Source organism: Phascolarctos cinereus, unplaced genomic scaffold (assembly GCF_003287225.1).
Source record: "Phascolarctos cinereus isolate Bilbo 61053 unplaced genomic scaffold, phaCin_HiC Scaffold_4;HRSCAF=312, whole genome shotgun sequence".
NCBI classification, from domain to species: Eukaryota; Metazoa; Chordata; class Mammalia; order Diprotodontia; family Phascolarctidae; genus Phascolarctos; species Phascolarctos cinereus.
The window spans coordinates 728,080,077-728,106,446 of record NW_027555847.1 but is presented as its reverse complement, the minus strand read 5'-3'; the positions used below and the strand labels follow the sequence as shown (position 1 = coordinate 728,106,446).

Sequence of the window (26,370 nt, the reverse complement as noted above, 5' to 3'; positions counted from 1 at the left end):
TTTGAAATTTACATATTGAATTTATTTCTTACTGTACTTAATAAGAAAAGTAAGTGGCACATAGTAGCTTCATAGCCGCATGTACAATCCTTTTTCTATTCTATCATGTGTATAAATACTCATTTTATTTGATGTTTCTTAAGTTCATAATAAAACAGGTTTTAAAAAGCCTAATTACTGTACATGACATCTTTTCAAATCTTTGGATTTTATTTGAATTTGAATATCCTCCCCTACACACACACACACACACACACACACACACACACACACACACACACATACACATATATATTCCAAGTCTTCTCTCCAGTTACACAATCCCAGTTCCTTTGACCTAGCTTCATATGACAGACTCAAGGCCCTTCACCTCCTGGTTGCTCTGCTCTGTGAGCCCTGCAGATTATCACTGTCCTCAAACCCTTCCCCGGATGGGGCCTGACCCGGGAACAGTCCAGAGGGATTAGTGCCGTCTTTTAAGATGTGGCCAAAGACCACCTTACTTGTTTTGGCTGCCACATCACACTACTGATTCATGTTAATACGGCAATGTGTAAAACCCTGTGATATTTTAAAAGATAAAATACTGCCTAATCGTGCTTCACTCATCCTGCATTTGTGAAACTGATCTGTTGAACCCACAGGTAAGGCCTTATAGCTATTGCATTTCATTTTATTAGATGCAGCCCAAACTTGAGACCACCATGGTCTCTGTCATCCAGTGCCACTGAAGGCTGGGCCTCATTTGGGTTGTCCTGGCACTTCGTGTTTGAAGTGAGATGCCTAGCCAGGGGTGCCCTCTCTTGTTACACAGTCTGCTTTCTAAAAAGAACAATTGTCTTCTAAGCCTATTTTCTGACTACTCTGCAGTTTTCATCAAATACAACAGTCCCTACCCCAAGCTTAAATAAACTATTACTAATATAAAAACTATCCCTTGTTTATATTTTGGGGTTGATACTACACTGTGGATTATGGTATACATAACTTATCCCAGCCATATTATGAATCTCTCTGTAATGGAAAGGATTACGTACTGCACAGTTTCAATTTAGGTTTGGATCTCAGTGTAAACTTAACAAATTATCACATTTATTTTACAATGATTAATAATGACTAAGGTGAAACACACACATATAAAGATAAGAATAACATTCAATATAATAAGTAATAATCAAAACAAAGAAAAGGGGAGAATAAAAAAAGAAAGGATACACACTCACTGACCAGGTGAGCTCAGATGTACTAGACCGGGGAGACTGAAGAACGGCCAAGAGGTCCAGTCAGGGAGGCAATGGGGTAGCGTCCTGCTCTGACTCAGCAGAAGGTGTGCACGCATTCTGCTTCTGACCAACAGAGATTCAGTGTCCCTATCTCTGACATCAAAGTACTCCAAAAATCCCCTTCCAAATGACCCCTTTTTATATCTATGTAAACCAGGGAAAAACAGTCTTGATATTTTGTTTTGTGTAGGTATCCTTGGTGAGCGCTCAGGTCCAGGGCACATACACATTCTAACAAAGGTTGGGGCTTTATCAGAGCCCCAAATATCTGTTTGTTGTGTAAGTCTCCAAGGAGTGACCAATTCCTTGGACAGTTACACACCTTTCTCAAGAAAAATGTTCCTTGAGATGAACTGCTTTTCCGGGTAACATAGTTTGTTTATTACTTAATGTTCCGTCTCCATGGTCACCCCGGGCTATGCATGGTAACTCCCATTTATCTTTATGTTAGGTCATGAGGCGGTTACACCAGGGGGCTCTTTTCTACTTTTTTAACCAACTGTCATTTGATTTCAAACTTTCACATCAATATTCATCAAGGATCCTCCACAAAGGCATGTTCTGATGCCTCACTGTGGTTTGGGGTGGCCCTGGGTTCTTGGAGGTTATGCAAGGGAAGGATGCACGAGGCTGAAAAGGCGTCACCCATGGAGTCAGTAATGGACAAAATCTGTCATCCAAAGACCAGCCGCTGGTCACCAACAGGTTCATCTCTGGGCAGCTGGTGTTCATTTCGGCCACAGGCACTCACTCACTGACCCAAAGAAACTTAAGAAACGGTCCTGGTCTCAGCCGTCCACTTCCACTTTGGCACCGACATCGAGGGAAAGGGAGCAGAGTGCGCTAAGAGTCACAGCTTTCAGGCCATCACCAACTTTGATTTGATGTAAGTGCTCTAGAGGCGAGACTCTTGTGTAATGACCAGGGAGTGGACACACTTCTGGAGGAGCTGACTCATATCAATCTGGGGATTCTTGCTATAAACAAATTGGAAGAAGGAAAGAAGTTGCAGCTGCATGAAACAATGGCTTCAAATTGGAAAACTGGTGGTGGCGTGGGTTTCACAAGACAGCTCCAAAGCACGAGAAACGCCACGCATCGCATGCTGGAGTACTAACAATCCCTAGTTGCAAAAGGTCGCAGTGAAAATAATCGCAGCTTGGCATCAACCTCTGTTCTTAAAGATAAAGCAGTAGGGAAAGTCTATGAAGAACCTGATAATGCTTAGTGACCTCCGTGCGAAGGCAGGAAAAGGTGAGGTTCGGCAGAAGTCTACGGGCCAGTGTGATTGGGGAGCGAAACAGAAGAGAATGAACACTTGTATGCTGCCTGCTCTGCACCAGGCCCTGTAACAAGCGCCTCTGAAGATGGTTCATGTTGTCCTCTCGGCGACACTGGGAGGGAGGGAGGTGCTATTGTGACCTCCAATTCATAGCTGAATAAACTGGGGCAAACAGCGCTTTGGCACCTGCGCAGGGTTCCGCAGCTAGTCAGGGCCCACGGGTGGCCTTCTAGGTCCTTGGGTGCTGCCTTTGACCGAGTGCAAGTTTTACCGAACAAATCCTTAGACTCCATCACCTGCAAGGAAAACCAGGGAGGCCCACTGCACTGAACTGGAGCATGCGGAGGGAAGTAAGGTGTACAAGGACCGGAAAGACAGAAAGGGGCCAGATTATAAAGGGTGTGAATGTCCAACAGAGGGTTTTATATTTGATCCTGGAGGTGACAGGAAGCTGTTGGGGTTTACTGAATAAAGAGAGTGACAGGGACTCTCAGGAAGGAAGATCAACTTGACAACTGACTGGCCAGAAGGCTCCTGCAAGTCTATCTGTGAAGTGATGAGGGTCAGAAGAGAGGAAGGAGTGTCCTTGAAAGGCGTTACAAAGGTAAGATATGGAGAGGAGAAGGAGGAGTCGAGGGTGATGGCAGGTGCAAAGATGGCAGTGAAAATTGAGAAGCAAGGAGGGCTTATGGACAAAGATGACCAGTGTGGACACTGGACATGTCTGAGGTTGAGATGTCTGTGGGACATGCAGGTGTAGACATTCCATAGACAGCTGGATGTACGTATCTCATGGTTAGGAGGTGAAGGCTGGTTAAGTACATTGGAAATTCAGCAACACAGCGATGCTGGCTGAATCGATGGGAAACATAGTACAGATGGAGAAGAGAAGAGGGGAACCCATGGTTAGTAGGGGCAGCCTGGATGAGGACCAAGAAAATGAGGCTGAGAAGGAGCAGCAGAGAGTTGGGAGGAGAACCGGAACGTCCAGAGAGGAGGCGTGGTGATTGGCGCTGCCCAAGGATGGAGTCTGAGAAAAGGCCATCACATCTGACGATTAAGAGATGCTTGGCGGGCAACAACTCTGGGAAGCAACTTGGCGTTATGTGAACTGACTAAAATGTCCATATCCTTTGAACCACAAACTCCATTACTTGGTTAATACCCCAAGGAAGCCATTAATAAAAAAAAAAAGTCCCCTTATACTCCAAAATATTTATAGCATCACATTTTGTGACAGCTCAGAAGTGGAAGCAAAGTCAATGTTCATAGATTGGGGAATGGAATCTTACTGTGCTATAAGAAATGCATTTGATGAATGCAGAGAAGCAAGGAAAGATCTGTATGAACTGATGCAGAGGGAAGTGATCAGAGCCAATAAAACAATATGCACAGTCACTATAACAAAGTAAACGGCAAGAATACCACACACCAAAATGTCAAAGGTAAATGTAACAAAAGTATAAAGATCGAATGGGATTTGAATGAAGACAGATGAGGAGATCGCTCCAACTTGCCATTTGGGTAAGTGGAACGTCCTCAGGTGTTACACAGTGCACGCTTTCTGACTTTGTCAATCTATTGAATAGTTATGTTGATGTTTTCTCTCTAAAAAAAATACTATTTGTCATATGGGATGATGGCTCGTGGGGAGGGAAAGGGGGAAAGATACACGGGATACCATGGTGATATAAGAAACTGAAAACACTGGCTGGCACTACAAAACATACCAGCACCCCCATTTTGTAGAAGAGAAAACTCAGGCCTGATGAGGTTAAGTGGCTTGCCCAGGGTCGGGCAGCTAGAAGATTTGGACAGCAGAGCACGAACCCAGATCTCTGACTTCAGAGTTAAGCACTCTTTCTACCACACCACACTGCCCTACCTCTCCTACAAATGGTGGCAGTGGGCAGAAAGAAGGGCAGGGCATGTGAGGGAAACTATCAAAAGTCACTTTACACATGCATAGACCAAGACTCCTAAGTTAGGGGTCTGGTCCAAAGTGAGTTCAGACACAAGTTGCTCTGTATTTGCTGATCTTTTCAATCTGTTCACAGTCACCAGGTGGTGATAATTAGGATTCAAACTCAAGCCCTCAGTGCTTTTCCCACTGAATTTTCCCTAAAAGCCAAACCACAGGCAGGTCATTTAGGCCTTGTGTAAAATGGGATTCTTGAATGACCTCCCTCCAAAGGTTCTCATGAACCTGAAACCATGACATAGATGGGAGTCATTTCTACAGAAACTAAGTAAGGCAAGCAGGCAAACGGCTAAGGTGCTCGCCAGTGTCGCCCCGGAGCACGATGGAGATGAAGCTGAGCATTCGGCCATTAGCGGGTCACTGGCAACCTTCCAGAAAGCAGCTTCTGGAGAGTGGATGGGCCCAGAGCCGAGCTCCAAGGTCTGAGAGAGAGAATGGGTGTTGAACTGGGGAAACTGGGCACAGGCAGCTTTGTCAAGAAGTTTGGGAGTGAGGTGGGGGAGAGAGGAGATGGTCAAGGATAAGCCTTCAATCAAATCTGACAATGGAGTACTTTGATTGACAGTGACCATCCTGTCAGATGGAAATCTACCTTCCCCAGCTCCCTCCCTCCCACCCACAAGGACGTCCCTCTCCAATCCTGTATGGCTGTGTTCACAATCTTTAGTTTGTCCTCTGGAACTCCTCATTTACTCTCACCAATCACTCAGCTCCCTCACTCACCTTTTGAAATCTAGCTCCAGGCATCCTGATCTATACCTGGCCACTGGACCCAGATGGCTCTGGAGGAGAAAATGAGGCTGGTGACTTTGCACAGCACTCTCACTCCAATCTAATTCAATGCAAGTCATGTCATCATCTTCCTGATGTCATGGTCCTCTGAGAATGAAGGACAAACCACAACCTGTGAATAGTCTGAGCTGCCTGAATGGGGACCCAGCTGGCCAGTTCCAGTTGGCCAACTTAGCTCCTCCTCTCCTCTCTTATCCTGAAATGGGGTATCATACCCTTACCTGAGGGTGCTCTGCCCAGAGGAAGGTAAATTTTGATGGCTGAAAGCTACCTAGTTATCTTGGGGTTTACTGGCTAAATTTCTTTCTCAAAGACCATGCCTTAAACCCAATTCACTCTGGATCTCACTAATATGTCTCTGCCCAAGCACCACTTAATGGTTACTTTTTGGGCCCTCCTGGCTCAGAGTGAATGTAAGTAGTAATATATCTTTTGGCCAGCAACCCTGAGGGTGTTTCCCTTCCAGTTTGATTTTTTTTTTTAATTAAAAGGGCCATCCCTTGACTCACTTCTTCAACAGGACTATTCAGTGAATGAGTATTGCCTCACTCAAAGTGAGAATTTGAAAAGACCTTAGCTGAAAAAGGCCAAGGTCTCCCACTGCATCCTGGACCACCCCCAGGTGTCCTGATCTATACCTGGCCACTGGACCCAGATGGCTCTGGAGGAGAAAGTGAGGCTGGTGACTTTGCACAGCCCTCCCTCACTCAAATCCAAATCAGTGCAAGTCATGTCATCATTTCCCTGACGTCATGGTCCTCTTTGAGAATGAAGGACAAACCACACAATCAGGTGTCTCCATTTAACTTGAAGACAGCCCCATTTGTCTATTAGTTGCTCAACTTAACACCTCACTTCTCTCATGTTTCTCCCCTCTGTCCTCAGCTAAGGTCCCTCTTCCTGTTTTACCAGGAAGTCAAGGTTATTAATGGCAGACTCATCTCCCATGGCCCTGATCATCGACCCCTATGACCTCTTTCTATTCGCCAAGTCCTGCCCCACCCCCACCACTCATGATCTCATCACTCCCTCCCATCTTCAATCTCTCCCTATTTGCTGGTTCCTTTACTCTTGCCTAGAAACAAATCTGAGTCCCCATCTTTAGACAACCCTCACCAGATCTTGCCACCCAACTAAACTCCTTGAAATTATGACTTGTAAAAAAAAAAAGAATTATGATTTGCAGGGGCAGCTAGGAGGTGCAGTGGATAGAGCACAGGCCCTGGAGTCAGGAGGACCTGAGTTCAAAGCCGGCCTCAGACACTTGACACTAGCTGTGTGACCCTGGGCAAGTCACTTAACCCCATTGCCCAGCTAAAAGAAAAAAAAAAGAAAAGAAATTATGATATGTACCAGGTTTCTCTACTTACTTTTCCCAGGCTTTTAAATCTTCTACAGTCTGGTTTCTGACCTCATCACTAAGCAGAAACTGCTCTGTTCAAGGTTATCAATGACAAATGTAGTTTTCTCAGTCCTCATCCCTGACTCCTCAGTGGCATCTGTCAGTGTGTTGGGACTCTCTGGTTTTCATGACACTGTTCTTTCAGTTCCCTCACCTCTGGAACAGCTCTCAGTCTCCTTTGCTGGATCTTCATAGATGTGTGGTTGTCCTCCCTCTCACACGACCACCCTAGCCTCTCTCATGAGCTCCAGCCCTGCATCACCAACTGCTTACTGAACATCTCAAACTGGCTGTCTCAGTGGCATCTCAAACTTCTTTTTTTTTTAGGCAAATGGGGTTAAGTGACTTGCCTAGGGTCACACAGCTAGTAAGCTAGCTTCAAGTGTTTGGTCTGAGGCTAGTGCTCTATCCACTGCACCACCTAGCTGCCCCCATCTCAAACTCTAATGTCAGAAACAGAACTCCTATTTCTCCCCAAACTCACAACTCCAGAATGTTTCTATTACTTGCAGTCAGTCAATGCACATTAAATGCCTACTACGTGCCAGGGATCATGCTAAGAGCTGGGGATACAACGAAAGGCAAAGACAGTCCCTCCTGTCACGAAGCCCAGAGTGTAAAGAGGGAAACAACATGCAAACAACTATGTGTAGACAAAGGACGTACAGGATGGATCTGAGATAATCAGCAGAGGTGTCCTGGTCTCTGGCCACCATTCTTTCAGTCACCCAAGTTCACAACCTTGGTGGCAAACTCAACTCACCTCATTCTTGAACACCCCAGAAATCCAGTTAGTTGCCAAATCATCCATTTCTATCTCTGGGAACAAGTTATATTCAAGGTAATGTTACAAGAGTGTGCAAATTACTCAGGACAAAGTAAGACAAATAAGTTTACTGACATATCTACTATAAACCTTTACAATTTTTTTACATCTTAAAGAACCTCTTAATATGCAATGCCATTTTGCTACAATTACTTGTTTTTAAGCATTTTCACACCTAGTTTATGAGACTTCAAAACATTCTTTAGGTCTTCATCAGGAAACCATTTTTTTTTCATCCTATTGTATCTTAAGTGTACTTTTGATGAATGTGTTGATTACAGCCTATAGGCTTCCCCGAACCACTGAAGCATGCTCACCTTCATCTCTTGGATGGATGTTTGAACCTTCTGAGAGCTGTGCTATGATGCAAGGCTAGGTGGCAATATTCCTTTTGCATTTAGGAATTTCAGAAATTCCATACTAACTCTGCTTTTCAGGACAGCAATAGATTCATCAGCATTCATCATTCCTTTCATTTGGACAAGACTTCCAGGTCCACTGAGAGTGAAAAAAAAATTCCCAAAGATGTTTTTAGGTAGATGTTTTATAGTCTGATGAAGATACCCAGATCTGACAGAGTCATCCAGACTTCTTATGACAAAGCTTTGAATAAAAATGTGAGCTGAGTTTACTCTGTAAAAGTCACCTTCTTGAAATCTTCAGTTTTCCAGTCTTTGAAATGTCTCATAAATCATAGTTTGCAGGGGTTTCTTAAAAAATATGTTTGCTAACCTTTCTGCTGTTCTTGCATCATGAAGAAGCCATCCTTTAGAGGAATCAGTCAGAGTCCCTCTGGCTGCCAGCTCACTGTTTCCTATGGATTCATGAGCTTCAATGGGATAGATCCTATTCACTGTGAGCTCGAATGAGGCCTGAAATGTTTCAAATTCCCCAAATGCCCTCTGCCGTATCTGAAGCATCTTCTTTAAGAGCTACAAATTTTGCCCATTTCCTTGAAGTAATATCCATTCTTAAAAACCACAGAATTAAAAACACAACCAAAGAGCAATAAATATGTATGGCATGAAATTCAACTGAGAACTCTCTAAAAGGCTAGAAAACCAGATCAATAGAGTTCCGTTGGCCAAGATCACAGAAGTGTGACCACTGCTGCCACAAAGAATTCATGCACCACCGAAGCTTTGACAGGTAACAAAATCTAGCACTACACTTTGTCATCCCCAGTGGCACAATGAACACATTAGGAACACTGAAAACTGAACAAAAAACTTCAGGACAGTCAACATGTGTTATTGGTGGCACATCATACTATGCCCTGAGAATGATGCCAGAGGTTTTACGCAACACTGGCTGATGTCTGGTCAGTTACCATTCTTATTCCCCATAGGCAGGTAGGCGGCTCAGTGGAGAGCTTGCCAGATCTGGAGTCAGAAGGACCTGAGTTCAAAATGCCTCAGACAGCTACTAGCTGTGTGACCCTGGGCAAGTCACTTAACCCTGATTTGGCTCCGTTTCCTCAACAGGAATAATCATGGTACCTACCTTGTACAGTCATTGTGAGGATCAAATGAGTTAATAATTGTAAAGTGCTCTAGAAGTGCTAGCTGTTATCTTACTGATTTTGTGTTTCAGAGCCTCAGAAGCTAGAGAGAAGGCAAATATCCAAAATGTGTGCATCCATTAGTGTGAGAGGCTGAAAGAACAACTAGAATGGCATTACGCTACCCACTAGCCATGATACCAGCTCTGAAGAACCCCCCCAAACCGACAAAGGATTGACAGGCATCAACACAGCAGCGAGGAGAGAGCACTGCTATGGGACCTTGGTGTTCAAGAAACACCAAGCTGTATTACATTGCCATTAAAAATATTAATTGGCAAGCATGGCTTCAGTGAAGGGAAATGAGAAGATGCCCCGATCCACCCATTTCAGAAGTGGGAGGTCCGCAGTGTGAAACATGGCTTATGCTTTCAGACTTTTTCAATGTATTAATCAGTTGTGCCCAGTTTCCCCTTTTTTCTTTAAAAAAACAAAACAAGCCATTTATCATATAGGGTAGTTCTCTGGGAGGGGAAGAGATACTGGGAAAACTATGATATAAAAACAGGCATCAGTACAAATTTATTTTAATAAAACGTCCATTGGGAATTGCTTTAGGCAGAGCTCACACGGCTGCCAAAAGAATCCCAAGGTCTTGTGTCCCCCTGAAGTTGCTGACATCACAAATCGGTGTCTCTGACAGACTCAGATGCAGAGTAAGCTTGTTATTTTTCTTCCCCCACAAAATGGTCACAGATTTAGAAGCAAACAGTCCTGAGAGGTCACCTAGTCCACATCTCTGATCTTCCTCATTAGGACACTGGCCCAAGGAGGTTAGGGTTGGCTTGTCCCAGGCCCCACAGGTCCTAAGGGGCAGAGCCAGGTTGGCAGCCACGTTGGCTCACCAGGCTGGGCTTATTTCACTCCAGCAACCTCTCTGGCCTCTGTCCTCTTCTCTCCACTCACATGTCCATGACCCTAATGTAAGCCCCGTTACCTTCCCCCCAGACTACTTCAATAGCTTCCAATTTCTCCCTTCTCAAATTTATTCTCTATAGAGATACCAGGTAGGTGGCACAGGAGAAAGCACGCCGGGCCTGGAGTGAGGAAGGGCTGAGTTCAAATACAGCCTCAGACATTTACTGTGTGATCCTGGAAAAGTCACTTAATCCTGTTTGCCTCAGTTTCCTCATCTGTAAAGTGAGCTGGAGAAGGAAAAGGCAAACTGATCCAGTATCTTTGCAAAAAAACCAAACCAAACCCAAAAAGGGTCGCAAAGGGTTGGACATGGCTGAAAAACAACAGGACATGCCAAAGCCACCTTTCCAAATAACAGGGTTGATCCCCCTACTTGAAACTACTCAGTGATTCCTCACTGGCCCTAGGACAAAACACATCTGAATGCTTCTTGCAGACTTCTCCCAGACCCCAGGAATCTCATCATCCCGTAAGATTCAACCAGCCTTGGAAGTGACACCTCATCTTTACCCTCTGCCCCTCGGAGTGGAGGGCAGAGTCACGAATTCCAAACCAGCCATCTCACTTCCCGGCTGACTGCCCCTTCTTTTGGACTTCTCCATCGGGTCCCTGAGCCAATACCCCCCCACCCCTTTTCGGATTCCTTTTGTGTTCTGTCTCCCCCCATTAGACTGCAAGTTCCTTGAGGGAAGGACCTATCTTTTTCCTATTTGTATGCCCAGTTCATCTTTCATCCGTATCACTGAACCTGCTGCTCCCAGTGCCTGGAATGTACTCCCTCCTTCCCCTTTACCTCTTGGAATCATCAGCTCCTTTCAAGTCTCACCTTGGGTGCCATCTTGTGCATGATTATGAGTACTTTCTTCTTCAAATGATCTTGAATTTCTGTATCTGCTTATATGTCCTCTCTCTCAGTGAAGTGCGCTCCCAGGGAGCAGGGGAAGTTCTTCAGTGTTGTTTTTCTTTGTCTTTGACAAAAATTTACCAAGAACCTATGTGGCACAACACACCATATGCTGAGAACTAGGGACAAAAATCCAACCAAATCCAACCAAACGAAACCGAGAGTCCCTGCCCTGATCTGGTTTAGTTTCTGTTGGGAGTGAGGAGGCAGGGAGGGCTGGACCCCACAGGGTCTATCACAGTGAATGCCACATCCTCAGCACACAGCTCAATGCCTTTCACACACAGAGGGCTTGAAAATGTTTGCCTAACAAAATGGCAAACACAAGCAGCAGGGAAAGGGCCATTTGAGAGGGAAAGTGAAGATGGAGGAGGGGATGGGATCAAGACTGCAGGAAAATGAAGTAGCTTCAGCAAGGAATAAGGATATTTCTGCAACCAGAAGGCAGAAAAACCGGTCAACAATTTTAACTAATTTTAGTTACAGTAGTGGAGGGAGCAAATGTATGCCGCTGTTTCATCTTTATTCATTCATTCAAGCATTAAGAACCTACCATATGCCAGGGACTAATTCTAAACTGGAAATAAAATGATCAAAATCAAACCAGTCCTGCCTTGAAGGAGCTTATGTTCTACTGAGCAGAAACAATACACAGAGACAAGCAAAAAGAAAAAAAAACCACAATCTAAATACCAAATAATACAAGAGGTAGTTTTTGAGCCAAAACTTGAAGAAAAGGAAGGATCTCATGAGGTAGAAATAAGGAGACAGGCCTGGCACTGCAGAGCAGAGAAAGCTGATGCAAGCCACAAGATGGGAGGTGAAATGTCATGTATGAGGATCACCAAGAAGGCCTGTCTGACTAAAAAGTGGAGCACACAAAAGGAAAGTGAGGTGACAGAAGCCTGAAAGGATGTCGACAAAGAAGTCTGTATTTGAAACTGGAAGCAAAAGGGAGCCATCAGAGCATCTCGACAGGGATGTGACAATGGCAGTCCCATGCTCTGGGGCCATGGCAGCTGTGTGGAGGATGCCGGGACATCAATGAAGAGACTGCACCAAGCCTTCATGAGAGTGGGGACAATGATCTCAACTAGGTATGAGTTCAGAGAAGAAAAGGGATTGGAAAGATGCTGTGGAGCTAGAAAAGCCAAAATTGTAGGGCTAGAGGGCAAGTCTAGGATGACCCTGAGGTTGTGAATTTGAGTCACTCCAAGAATGGTGATCTACGAGGCAGCTGGGTGGTACAGTGGCTAGAACAAGGGGCCCAGAATTGGGGAAGCTTATCCTCATGAGTTCAAATCTGGCCTTAGACCCTTACTGGCTGTGTGACCCTAAGCAAGTCACTTAACCCCGCTGGCCTCAGTTTCCTCATCTGTAAAATGAGCTGGAGAAGGAAATGGCAAACCACTCCAGTATTTTTGCCAAGAAAACCCAAAATGGGGCCATGAAGAGTTGGACACAACTGAATAACAACAAAGCATGGTGACCCTCTCAATGGAAATAGGGAGCTTAGGAAGAGGAGTTTTAGGGGGAAGGTAATGACATTTTGTTATGGACATGTTCTACAGGGAACCCAATAAGAAATGTATAGTTATGTGATTAAAGATATGGTACTGGACTTCAAGAGATATCTAGAAGTCATATGCATTGATTTATTAGTTCAATATGCAAGAGATGAAGAAATCTGAGAGTGTAGATAGATGGCAGTCTAGGACAGATTTCTGGTATACGCTCATAAAAATAGGGGTGGGATATGGATGAGGATCCGGAAAATGAGACCAAGGTGCAGCAGCCAGATAGGTAGGAGAACCAGGAGAATGCAATGTCACAAAGACCCAGGGAGTAGAAAGACTCCATCAGCAGTCGGTGGTCAATGGAATTCAATGCTGCAGGAAGTTCAAGAACTCTGAGGATGAGGAAAGGCCAAGGTAACAACTGAGGGATCACTAGTGATCTTAGAGTCAGCCACGCCTATCAGTTGACTGAGAAGGTTGGAAGCAACAGTGAAAGAGACTGAGGAGTGAGAGAAGAAATGGAGGCAGTCAAGGTCTTTTGAGCTTTTTTGAGCAGGTTGTAGCTGCCAAAGGGAGGAGAGATACAGGGGAACAGCTATCAGGGACAAGACATCTAGTGAAGCTTTTCAAGGATGCAGGAGATTTGAGAATGTTTGTAGACAGCAAGAAAGAGGCCAATAGATAAGCTGAAGTTAGGGAGAGGAAAGAGGAGAAAGAGAAAAAAATTCAGTTAGAATCCACATTTGCTGAAGTATGAATGAAGCTAAGATTAGATAATTTAAATTTATTAAGCATCTAAGTCAACTGCAGTAAGCACTGGGATTTGTAAGGAAGGTGAAATGAAACTCTAGGCAGGAAGAAAAAGCTTTAGGAAACCTGCTAATAAAATGAAGTAGATAGGTATCTGCTTCAACTGTGGGGTTTCTCTTTAAATTGAGTTCTTTAATTTCCAGCAAAAGTTAGTACTCTAGCTATAACCTCACATTCATTATATGCGTATGGCTTTTCAGTATGAATTGCTTGATATTTCCTAAATTCTGTGCTGTGTCTCAAGGCTTTCCATGTTTGTTACATAGACAATTTTCCCTATTCAGTATTAAATGATGTGAGAAAGGTGTTGGTTCTGCAGAACACCCTTTCCTCAGTGATAACTCTCCTAAAGGTTCTCTCCAGTATGAATTCTCTGATGATGAGTAAGCTGGGCCCTCAGGCGGAAGGCCATCTCACATTCATTACACTCATAGGGTTTCTCACCAGTATGAATTCTCTTATGCCGAGTAAGGTGTGTGCTCAAGCGGAAAGCCCTCCCACATTCATTACATTCATAACGTTTCTCTCCAGTATGAATCCTATAATGTCGGTTACGTTCTGTCCTGTGACTAAACGCCTTCCCACATATATTACATTCATATGGTTTCTCCCCAGTATGAATTATGTGATGTTGAGTAAGCTGTGTTCTCAAGCGGAAGGCCTTCCCACATTCATTACACTCAAAGGGTTTCTCACCACTGTGAATTGACAGATGTTCTGTAAGATGTGTCTTCTGCCGGAAGGCCTTCCCACACTCACTACATTCAAAGCGTTTTTCACCAGTATGAACTGTCTGATGTTCATTAAGACGTGTCTTCAAGCGAAAGGCTTTTCCACATTCACGACACTCATAAGGTTTTTCTCCACTATGAATTCTGTGATGTTGAATAAGGGTTCTACTCTGGCAGAAGACCATCCACACTGATCACACTCATAACGCTTTTCGCCACTATGAAGCTTTTGATGTTGACTAAGTTGTCTTTTCAGGCGGAAGGCACTCCCACAATCAGTACAGCCATATTGTTTTTCTCCAGTGTGAATTTTCTGATGTTGAGTAAGTCCTTTGCTTAAGCGATAGGCCTTCCCACATACGTCACATTTATAAGGTTTCTCTCCAGTATGAATTCTCTGATGTTGGATAAGTCCGGTTCTCCAGCGAAAGCCTTGCCACATTCATTACAGCTATAAATTTTCTCTCCAGTATGAATTATCTTATGTTCAACAACCCCCGATCTTCGTCTGAAGGCCTTACCACATTCATCACATTCATACGGTTTCTCTCCAGCATGAATTCTTTTATGCAATGAAAGTCCTGCATTGTGGGTAAAGGCCTTTCCGCAGTCATTACATGTAAAAGGTTTCTCTCCAGTATGAATTCTCTGATGCCGTATGAGATATGCGCTCAGTCGGAAGGCCTTCCCACACTCATGACATTGATAAGGTTTTTCTCCAGTATGGATTGTCTGGTGTTGACTAAGGCATGTGCTATTTCGGAAGGCCTTCCCACATTCGTTACATTCATAAGGCTTTTCCCCACTGTGAACTGTCTGATGTTGCATAAGTAAGGCTCTCTGATGAAAAGCCTTTCCACACAGAGTACATCCATAAGGTTTCTTTCCGGTATGAATTGTCTGATGTTGAATAAGCTGTGAACTGAGGCGGAAGGCCTTCCCACACTCGTTGCATCTATAAGGTTTCTTTCCAATATGAATTTTATGATGTTGAATAAGCAATGTTCTCAGGCGGAAGGCCTTCCCACATTCAGCACATTCATAAGGTTTCTCTCCAGTATGAATTGTTTGGTGCTGAGTAAGCTGTGCACTCTGGCGGAAAGCCTTCCCACAGTCATTACATTCATAGGGTCTCTCTCCAGTATGAATTCTATAATGTTGAATCAGCTGCGTTCTCAGACGGAAGGCCTTCCCACATTGATTACATTCATAACGTTTCTCTCCGGTATGAACTGTCTGGTGTTGCTTAAGTCCTGTGCTCTGGCGGAAGGCCTTCCCACACACATTACATTCATATGGCTTCTCTCCAGTATGAATTCTATGATGTTGACTAAGACTGGCTTTCTGGCTGAAGGCCTTCCCACATTCATTACACTGATAGCATTTCTCTCCATTACGTAGCCTACCATTTTCAATACAGTATGAGTTATACTTAAAGAATTTCACATATTCACTATACTTGGAAAATATCTTCTTTGACTGTATTCTCTTATGTCTTCTTAAGTCTGTAGACAGTCTGAAGTGCTTCCTGTTTTTATCACATTTATGGAGAATCATTCCAACAGATGATGTGTGTTGTGCAAAAGGGATGTGCCCTAGACTGAAGCTACCATTGTAGTTGTTATATTTGCAGCCTCTCAATTTATTTGCAAGTTTCTTTTGGGTCATTTTTCCTTCCTCACTGTTGTGGTGCCTCTTTAATGTGGCATCACATCGAAAGGATGATTCTTCTACTGACATGTGCAGCTTTAGAGCTGACTCCTTGGCTTCATGAGCAGCCTCCCAATCTGGATGAAATAAAAAAAAAACCAAAACATGAATGTCCTCTTTGTTATTCCTGTTGTCCACATACATCTTCCTGCCTTTTGGATCCTCCATAAAGAAAAATGATTTAATACATCTGTTTCTATCAAACTGCTTTATACTTTTCTCAGAAGTTCTTGTTTAAATAAGTAGTCCCTCAGTTAGGAGTTTATGTTTTGATGTCTATCAGACATTAGGGTCCTGGATATTACTAATTAGTTCCTTCCATTTACTGACTTTTCTATCTGTTAATCGGTACTAGGTATTTTTGATAATTATTACTTTACAATTTAACTGAGGTCTTATAATGCTACATCCCTGTCACTAAAATGTTCATTCACTATTTCCCCTGATAGTCTCCACCTTGTTACTCTATGAATTTGGTTACTGTTATGTCAATCTATAGAATATTCCCCTTTATGACTAAATTGGTACAATATCAAATATGTAGATTAATTTAGGAAGTACTGTCATTTTTATTGCGTTGGCCTATCTCGCCCATAAATATTTTATTTAATATTAAAATTTTTAAATATTTAATTTTATTAATTTTATTTATATTATATTCATATAATTAATATAAAAATAATAAATTTAATTAAGATAAATATTCAAATTGATTAATATTTTAAAAATATTTTACCTGTCTCTAATTATTTAGGTCTTCCTTCATTTCAATCAAAATCGTTTTGCATTCTTAATTATGTGAGTCCTATACATGTTCACTCCCAGACATTTTAAAGATTTCTGTAGTTATTTAGTATCCTCCAGATATATCATTTGCACATTACATCAAAGCCTCCTGCAGAGTGTTCCTGAAGAAATTTATAAACTCTCAAAAGAGTTTGGCCTGTTCATCTACTGAAAAAAGATCACGAGGGTAAACAATGTCTATTGCCCAGATTTCAGTGCATACTTCGAACCTGTCCTATAGAGTTTGCTGAACAGTATCTATATTGGGGATAGACAGTAAAGACACAATGAGCTTGGCACTGAGTTGAAAAGGCGAGCAAGCTAGATTGCTTTGAGGAAAATGCAAAGCATTTACAGGCCCCAAGCTTCTCATGAAAGCAAAGCCACATTTTTTCAATACCACTCATTTCCTAGCATTGTTAAGTGGCAATGAGATGTGGTTGTACCATTGCTTCTGAAGAAGCAAAGGCAGATACCACTGAGGGCAACGGAGGGGCCCAGGGTGGGTGTGATCAGGCTACATAACACAGAAGCAACAAGGAACTCTGGTGAGTCTTGGTCCAGGAATTATATGACAGATGTACAGCTTACGTGGCAAGGCAGACAAACGGACAGCAAGACGGCTCTGACGGTCACCTTGTGATATCAGGAAAAAGCAAGGAAGGCCCCCACCGTGTTGGGAAGGCGCTCTGTGGTGAACATGGACAGCAGTGGCACAGAAGGGCAGCTGTAGATAGGCCTGGATTTGTGTCATAGAAGAAACTCCTGAAAGGAGTCTGCCAGAAATCAGGGTTAGCTCAAGATCTCCCACAACACCACAAGAAGCCCCGAATGGAGATGGGACCTAGCCATGAAAGACCACATTATAAACACATTAAAGGAGTAAGGAAGAAAACACGGATGCAGAGAATACAAAAGAGAAAATGCACAACTGTGATGACATAAATTGAAATGTCTTTGCAAAAACAGAATCAGTGTTATTAACTATGAGGGGAAACAATTAACTAGAGGGAAAAAAACCTTTGCAGCTAGTTTCTCCAATAAACCAAGTCTTATATCTGACACATATAAGAAAACTAGTCCGTTCATAAGAACAAGAGCTACACTTCATTAGATAAATGGTTGAAGGTTGTTTTTTCTCAAAGGAAAAACAATCCAAGCTATTAACAGACATATACACAAATGCTCAACATCCCAAATAACCAGAGAAATTGGAATCATAGCAACTCTGAGGGTCTGCCTCTTACTGAGAACGGCAGAAAGGGGGATGACAACTGATAAAAGGGCTTCGGGAATGGAGTGCTGCCGCCATGATGGAAAGCAATGGAACCACGCCCAAAGTGTCACAAAATCTGGCACAGCCTCTGCCCAAGAGAAACCACTAAACATACACCTCAAAAAAAAATCAAAGGGAAAGGACTTATTTATAGAAAAATATTGACAGAAATACTTTTTGTTATAGGAAAGATCTAGAAATAAGGTTGGCGCCCATCAATTGAGGAATGGCTGGACAAATTAGAGTATATCATTACATTGTTACATACAGTACATTGTTACATCATAAGAAAAGACGAGAAAGGGTGCATTCAGAGGCACCTAGGAAAACTTAAGAGAAAGGGTGCATTCAGAGGCACCTAGGAAAACTTAAGTGATATGAAAACCAATGAAGAAGCAGGCTAAATAATGCTCGAGAGGAAGGCGAGGAACTGAAGTGCAAACTGAGACCTCCGTTTCCAGACATGACCAACAAATGGGCGTATTTTACTTCACTCTGCTTGCTTGGTACGTGTTTGTTTTCAATTGAGGAAGAATTTCAGAGGAGGGGTGGGGAAAGGACACTAGCAAGGGAAGCCAAAAAGAGAAGGGAGTAAAGAAAAAAGGGTCCTGGCAACTTTCGAAAACAGAAGTGAGCACAGAGAGATTCAGAAGAAGGCAAAGATAAACAGGACAGCTTTCAAATTAGTATACTGAACTTATTCTTCAATTGTGATGCAAAACACAAGCTATACACAATGGAGATTTGATGCAATGCTTTATGCTTTTCTTTGAATTCTGAAATACTCGTGTTTGTTGCTGTTTGTTAAATTTGGAATAATCTAAAGATAAAAATTATATGTTGTTAAAAAAAAAAGAAACAGATCAGAAGCCTGGCAGGGGCCCATTTGGAATAATCTAAAGATAAAAATTATATGTTGTTAAAAAAAAAAAAGAAACAGATCAGAAGCCTGGCAGGGGCCCAATACAGTAATGATAAGAGGATTTCAGTATCTGGGCATCTGCTGGAGTTCTCTCTAACTAAAATGGAGGTGCTAATGATGGCTTAACTTTCTTTGATACTTTTATGCTTTGAAACGTGGAGCGTACTAGCCAAGGGAAATACTACTCTAGAACTGATTTTCACTAACAAGGCAGAACTAAGTGTTGGGGCAGAAAAAGCGGGAACATCAGGAAGAAGAGAATGCTCCTTTTAAGAGTTTACAATGGAGACGTCAGACTGTCCCTGACTTTGTCCTGGGGCCGCAGAGGCCAGCTATGGAATAACAAAAAGGCAGCTGCTTTAAAGCTAGCTCAGGGAAAAGAAGATCTATCCAAAAGGAGGCAGGAAGAAGATAAAGCAGCTGTTCTTCAGTTTCCTGGCCAAGAAGAAGGACCTTGGGGCTGGAAAGGACTGAACAAAAGGGACTTGGAGGAAGTGGCACTTAAGATAAGCACTGAGATCTTAAGAGAGCCCCTGCTGCCTCCAGGAGTGCAAGTCACCTGGCCCAGGTGTACTCTATCCCACTGAAAGAGCTGGCAGGTGTGATTACTGAGCCACTGCCAGTGACCTCGGGACTATCAGGCTGAATGGGAGAGACATCACTAGGCTGGAAAAGGATAAACGTCACAATTAAAAAACAAAGAAGGCAGTGAATGGATGCTGCCAAGTGGAGGGCAGTGACCTGGACTCTGAACACTGCCTGTGGAAGCCAACACTCCAGGCTGGGCACAAGGACATCCTCGCCCTCCCCCTTCTAGACTCTTAGTGCTTCCCTTAAGGCCACCACAGCCCACTGCTGACTCATCTCAGCTTGCAGTCCACTAACAGCCCCAGATCATTTTGCAGTTATCTTCTGCTACACAGAAGATGTTTGTGTGCAGGTTCATTTCTGGGCATCTCAGTAAAGAAGCATCCAGAGGTGGGAAACCAGAAGGTTGGGGGGCTTTAAGTTCCTGCCATGAAACAACTCAATGAAGCAACTGGGGGTGTCTAGTGGGAAAAGAAGATCTGTGGCAAGGACGACACCACATTGTCCGGTTTGTGGAAGGCTGATGCACTGGAGAGATGAACTCAACTTGTTCTGTTGGGCCCCACGGGCAGAACTGGGAGCAATAGGTAGACGCTGGAAAGAGCAAATCCAGGCTGACGTTACACAAAACTTCCCAACGATTACAGCCATCCTCCAGGGAGGGCAGGTGCAGTGGGAGACCTGGGGTAAGCCCAGCTGAGCATCGAGAGGATGGTCACCATGGGTCATGAACCAGTTGGCCATGGCAGCCCATCAAAGAAAGAAACCACACACATGACCTCCTTCCAGTGAGGCCCCCGTCTACATGGGCAGTGAAAACAGCGGAGCATCAGGAAAGGGGCAGCAGGGAAGAAGAGAAAGTCCCATCCCCTGCTGAGGCCTCCTCTTCTCTGACCCTGGAGGGACGCGAGGAGGGGAGAGATGTCAGGACACTGGGTTGTGAATGTCCAGGAGGAAGCTAGTGCCATGCAAGCTCAGCTCTTCTCCCGAGGCCTGGGCAGTCAACAGGAGACATCCATGTTCAGAGTTTTACTAGCGCTTTCCTAGACTGACCAAGGGAACTGTAGTTTACAAGGACCCACTCACCTGGACAGCTACTTCTCTGGATTCCTCCTGGCGTCCAGGGTGCCTCCCTTCGCTCCAACTGGGAGATAACATCTGGCTTGGAAACTGTAAGTCCTAGTCATTGGAAAAGGGAAATTACTGGGGACACAGAACCATTCCAGAATTTAATCTTATTCCTTCTCTTTGGAGGAAAAGCAGGTGAAGCTCAGGACAGTGCTACAAATGACCTCGGAAGCATGCTAAGTATAGGGGAATGGGTCACATAGATTTGGTGTCAGAAAAATAAATTCATTCCCAGTTATGAGAGGGGAACCATTTATGTCATCAATTGTCTGATCCTGGACTTCAGAGTACAAAGAGGAAGAAAGCATAATCTCAGGGGCAACACAATTCAGCTGCCAGTTTCTAGTTGTATAAAGCAAAGCATGTTCCACGTAGCCTATCTCTAGAGCACCAATGGGTTAATCATCTCTGGTCTCTGCATTCGGTCCAAACAAGCCCCAGCTGTCACTAATGAAGACTGCTCTCACCTAATAAGCAGATTCTGAATCACCGCCGGTGCCCGTCCTTACCGAGGCAGACCAGGTTCCTGTAGTTCTCCAGCATCACGTCTCTGTACAGCTCCTTCTGGAAAGGTGCCAAGTGCCGCCATTCTTTCTGGGTGAATTTCACAGCAACATCCCTGAATGTCAATGACCCTGAAACAGAAAGTACCTTATTCAGGCATCATCCCTCATAAAGACCTGAAAGGATCAGCGAAGTGTTTAGGAACTTAGGGAGAACTTCCCAAGAGACTGCAGGCTCGGCTGGGCTCCATGATAATGATTGGAGTAACTGCTAGACAGCTGAAATGTACTCAATTCTGAAGCATATGCAGAGAGGGGATTGAAAAAGCATTTATTAAGTGCCAATGTGTGCCAGGCACTCGCTAAACACTTTACAAACCTCTTATTTGACCAATCAATAGGCATCTGTTAAGTGCTTATTATACACCAGACTCTGTTAAACAACGAAAATAAAATGAAAAAAATGAAAACTATTGCTGCTAAATCTCAGGAAGGTCCCCAAGTGCCAAACAGTAAAAGGATATGGCCGGTTTTCAAAGAAGGAATCCAAATTATCAAAAGCCACATAAAAAATGTTTCAAATCACGGAGAAATCTCAATCAAAGGAACTCTAAGGTTCAAACTTATACCTATTGGGCTGGCAAGTTGACAAAAAATTGAAAGGACAAATAATGGAGAGGCTGCAGGAAAATAGGCATATTATTACACTACTGGTGGATCTGTTAACTGGTTTAGCCATTCTGGAAAGTAACTTGGCACCATGGGCCCAACACTGTGCAGGGTTTTTGACCCACTTATACCACTATTTGATTTATACCTCGAATGAGATTTAAAAAAAAGAGGAAAAGGACCTATAAGTACAGACACACACACACACACACACACACACACACTGTTCATCTAAAATAAGAAACAGGAGGCAGAGTTAAGATGGCAGAGAAAAGGCAGGGACTCGCCTGAGCCATCCCCCAAACACCTTTAAAATAATGCCTCAAAACAAGTTCTAGAGGAGCAGAACTCACAAAAGGTCAGAGTGAAACAATTTTCCAGCCCAAGACAACTCAGAAGGTCAGCAGGAAAGGTCTGTTACATCAGGGTGAGAGTGGAGCACAGGCCATACCAGTGCAGACCATGCCCTGGCAAACCAGGAGCAGGCTTTGCGGTGACTGAATCAGTGGCAGGGACAGTTTTCAGAGCTCTCAGCCCACAGATGTAAGGAGTTGGACAAGGGGTCAGAAGGAGATTACAGGGCTCCCTTTGCTGGCACAGGGGCAGGACTTGGTCTGGGTCAGTCCTGGGTCTCAGTCCCAGGGCAAGTAGGAAGTAGCACAGCACAGCTTGTGGCTACAGAGGAGCCAGGACCCTCGTCACAGTTCTAGGTTTAAAAAGAGGGGTTGTGGTCACTCACAGACCAGTGGCAAAACACAGCAGAGTAGTAAATGCCCATTCCCCTTAGATCATACCCCCTTGGAAGAACTGACAACTAACAGGTCCCCAGAATTACCTCTGAGAACAGCGGCACCAAAAACCTGAAGCTTGGAATCATGCCCCCTCCACTCCAAAAGCAGAGCTCCACTTTAGCACAGAGTTAAAAGTTAAGAAATAGGATGGAAAATAAGCACAAAAAAAAAACCCAGCAGAAAAAGATCCTGACCATAGAAAGTTATTATGGTGACAAGGAAGATCAAAACACTCAGAAAAAAGACAAAAAAGTCAAAACTCCTACATCCCAAAGCCTCAGGTGACAAGGAAGATCAAAACACTCAGAAAAAGACAAAAAAGTCAAAACTCCTACATCCCAAAGCCTCAAAGAAGAATATGATTTGGCCCCAGGTCATGGAAGAGGCCAAAAAGTAAGGTAGATAGAGGAAAAACTGGGAAGAAAAATGAGAGTGATGGAAGAAAATAATGGAAAGGGTGCCAATAAGCTTGGTAAAAGAGGCATAAAAAATTACTGAAGAAAACAACACCTTAAAAAATGGACTAAGCCAAATAGAAAGAGCACAAAAATCTACTGAAGAATGCCTTGAAAGCAGAACTGGCCGAACAGAAAAATACATACAAAAATTCACTGAAGAGAACTCCTTAAAAAAGTCAAATTGTGGGGGCAGCTAGGTGGCGCAGTGGATAGAGTACCGGCCCTGAAGTCAGGAGAACCTGAGCTGAATTCAAATCCAGCCTCAGACCAAACACTTGACACTTACTAGCTGTGTGACTCTGGGCAAGTCACTTAACCCCAATTGCCTAAAAAAAATAAAAAGCCAAATTGGTCAAATGAAAAAAGATGGAAAAAAATCCACTACAGGAAAGAACTCTAAAAAGCAGAATTTGCCAATGGAAAAGAAGGTACAAAAGCTCCCTGAAGAAAATAATTCCTTAAAAATTAGAATTGGGCAAGTGGAGGCTAATGACTCAATAAGCATCAAGAAATAATAAAACAAAATCAAAGAATGGGAAAAAAAAGAAAAATGTGAAATATCTCAATGGAAAAACAACTGACTTGGAAAATAGATCCAGAGAGATGATTTAAAAATTATCGGACTGTCTGAAAGCCATGATCAAAAAAAGAGCCTAGACATCATCTTTCAAGAAATTATCAAAGAAAACTGCCCTGATATTCTAGAACCAGAGGGCAAAATAGAAATGGAAAGACTCTACCAGTCACCTCCTGAAGGAGATCCCCAAAGGAAAACTGCCAGGAATACTATAGTTAGATTCTAGAGCTGCCAGGTCGAGGAGAAAGTATTGCAAGCAATCAACAAGAAACAATTCAAATATTGTCGAGCCACAGTCAGGATAACACAAGATTTAGCAGTTTCTACATTAAAGGACTGGAAAGCTTGGAATATGAGATACTGGAGGGCCAAAAGAGCTAGAATTACAACCAAGAATCATCTACCTGGCAAAACTGAGTATAATCCTTTAGGGGGAAAAATGAATACTTAATGAAATAGATGTCATTCAAGCATTCCTGGTGAAAAGATTAGAGCTGAATAGAAAATTTGACTTTAAAAAAATTTTTTTTGGAGGCAATTGGGGTTAAGTGACTTGCCCAGGGTCACACAGCTGGAAAGTGTTTGAGGCTGGAATTGAACTTGGGTCCTCCTGATTCCAGGTTTGGTGCTCTATCCACTACGCTACCTAGCTGCCCCTGAAAACTTGACTTTCAAATACAAGACTCAAAAGAAGCATAAAAAGATAAACAGGAAAGAGGCATAAGGGATTCAATAAGGTTAAACTGTTTGCATTCCTACCTGGGAAAATGATACTTTGTAACTCCTAAAAACTTTCTCGTTTTCAGGGCAGTTAGAAGGAGAACACATAGACAGAGGGCACAGTGTGACTTGAATTTGACAGGATGATTATCTAAAAAAATAAAATTAAGGGGTGAGCAGGAATGCACTGCGAGAAGGGGAAAGGGAGAGGCAGAATCAGGTAAATTATCTGACATTAAAGAGGCCTGAAAGAACTTTTACAGTTGAGGGGAAGATGGGGGAGCTGTGTGGGAGAGGTACATGAACCTCACTCTCATCAGAATTGGGTCAGAGAGAATAACATACACACTCAGCTGGGTGTGGAAGTCTGCCTTACCTTACAGGAAAGTAGGAGGGGAAAGGGATAAAAGGGGTGAGGCAGATGGGAGGAGTGTAAAAGCCAGAAGCAAAACACTTTTGAGAATGGACAGGGTAAAAGGATAGTGAAAGTAGGAGAAACTGGGAGAAAATAGGATGGAGGGAAATACCAAGTTGGTAATCATTATTGTGAAAAAAATTTTTACAGTAAGTTTCCCTGATTAAGACTCATTTCTCAAATATATATACAAAAAGAATCAAATTAATAGAAATAAAAGCCATCCTTAATTGATAAATGGTCAAAGGGTATGAAGAAGCAGTTTTCAGACAAAGCAATCAAAGCCATCTATAGTCATATAAAAAATGCTCTCAACCACTACTGATTAGAGAAATGCAAATTAAAACAACTCTGAGCTACTACCATATAGCTATCAAAATGGCTAATATGACACAAAAGGAAAATGACAAATACTGGAGGGAGTGTGAGAAAATTAAAACACTAATGCACTGTTTATAAAGTTGCATACTGATTCAACCATTCTGCAGAGCAATTTAGAACTATGCCCAAAGGGTTATAAAACCATGTGCACCCTTTGACCAAATAATATCACTACTAGGTTTGTATCCCAAAGAGATAAAAAACAAAAAGGACTTACGTGTACAAAAACCATTTTTAGCAGCTCTTTTAGTTGTCGCAAAGAACTGGAAATTGAGGGGAAGTCCATCAGTTGGGGAATGGCTGAACAAGTTGTATATGACTGTAATAGAATACTATTGTGTGATAATAAATGATAAGCAGGATGCTCTCAGAAAAACCTGGAAAAGCTTATATGAACTGAGACAAAGTGAAATGCGCAGAACCAGAACACTGTATACCATAACAATAATATTGTATGATAATCTACTATGAATAACTTAGCTATTCTAAGCAATACAATGATCCAAGACAATTCTGAAGGACTTATGATAAAAGGTACTGTCCATCACCACCAAAAAACAAACAAAAAAACCCCACAAAAAACTGGTGAAGCCTCAACGCAGACTTCTTTATTTTTCCTGTCTTTTTTCTTTTGTTTGTGTTTTCTTTCCCAGCATGACTTGCATGGAAATGTGTTTTGCATGATTACACATGTATAATCTATGTCAAATTGCTTGCCTTCTCAATGGGGGGGAGGAAAGGAGAAAATTTGGAACTTAAAATTTGAAAAAATGTTAAACTTGTTTTTACATGTAATTGGGGAAAAACAAAATATTAAATTAAAATAAGATAAATCTATATACATATATTTATAAGTAAATTTTAAACCAGAAGTAGATGTCTATGTGGATATATATAGCTCACATACGCATACTGATAACTCATCTCTATCTCTCTACATACGTATGCATGTTTACATATCTCAGTTCTTTCTGTGATAGCAAAGAACGAGAAACTAAGGGAGTGCGATGAAATGAGGAAGTGCTGAACAAATTATGGTGTATGCGTGGAGTGATATGTTATTGGGCTGTAAGAAATGAGGAAGTACACTGATTCAGAGAAGCCGAGGAATTCTTGTATGAACTGATGCAGAGTGGAATGAAGAGAAGCAGGAGGACAATTTATACCATGACAAGATTGTAAAGACAATGCTTTTGAAAGAAGGAACGATTCTGACCAATCCACTGAGCAGCCACAATTCTGGAGGACTGATGATGAAGCGTGCAATCCACCTCTTGACAGAAAATGTACTGAGGATATAGAATAAGACATACGTATTTTGGACATGGCTTGTGTAGAAATTTGTTTTGACTAGGCATATTTGTCATAAGGATTTTTGCCCCCATGGGAGGAGAGAAGACATAAATTTCTATTGATTGAAAAAAACATTTTAAACAGAA

General features: G+C 42.8%; 1 protein-coding gene across 1 annotated transcript in view; it reads right to left on the bottom strand.

The window, feature by feature from the left end:
* The window catches only part of LOC110201816 (uncharacterized), a 59,829-nt gene continuing 33,459 nt past the window's right edge, over nt 1-26,370 (bottom strand). Inside the window, 3 exon segments of the mRNA XM_020977702.2 lie at nt 1-14,191; nt 14,194-14,439; nt 14,442-15,400. Of these exon segments, the coding sequence (XP_020833361.2) occupies nt 13,623-14,191; nt 14,194-14,439; nt 14,442-15,400 (1,774 nt within the window). The 3' untranslated portion in view covers nt 1-13,622.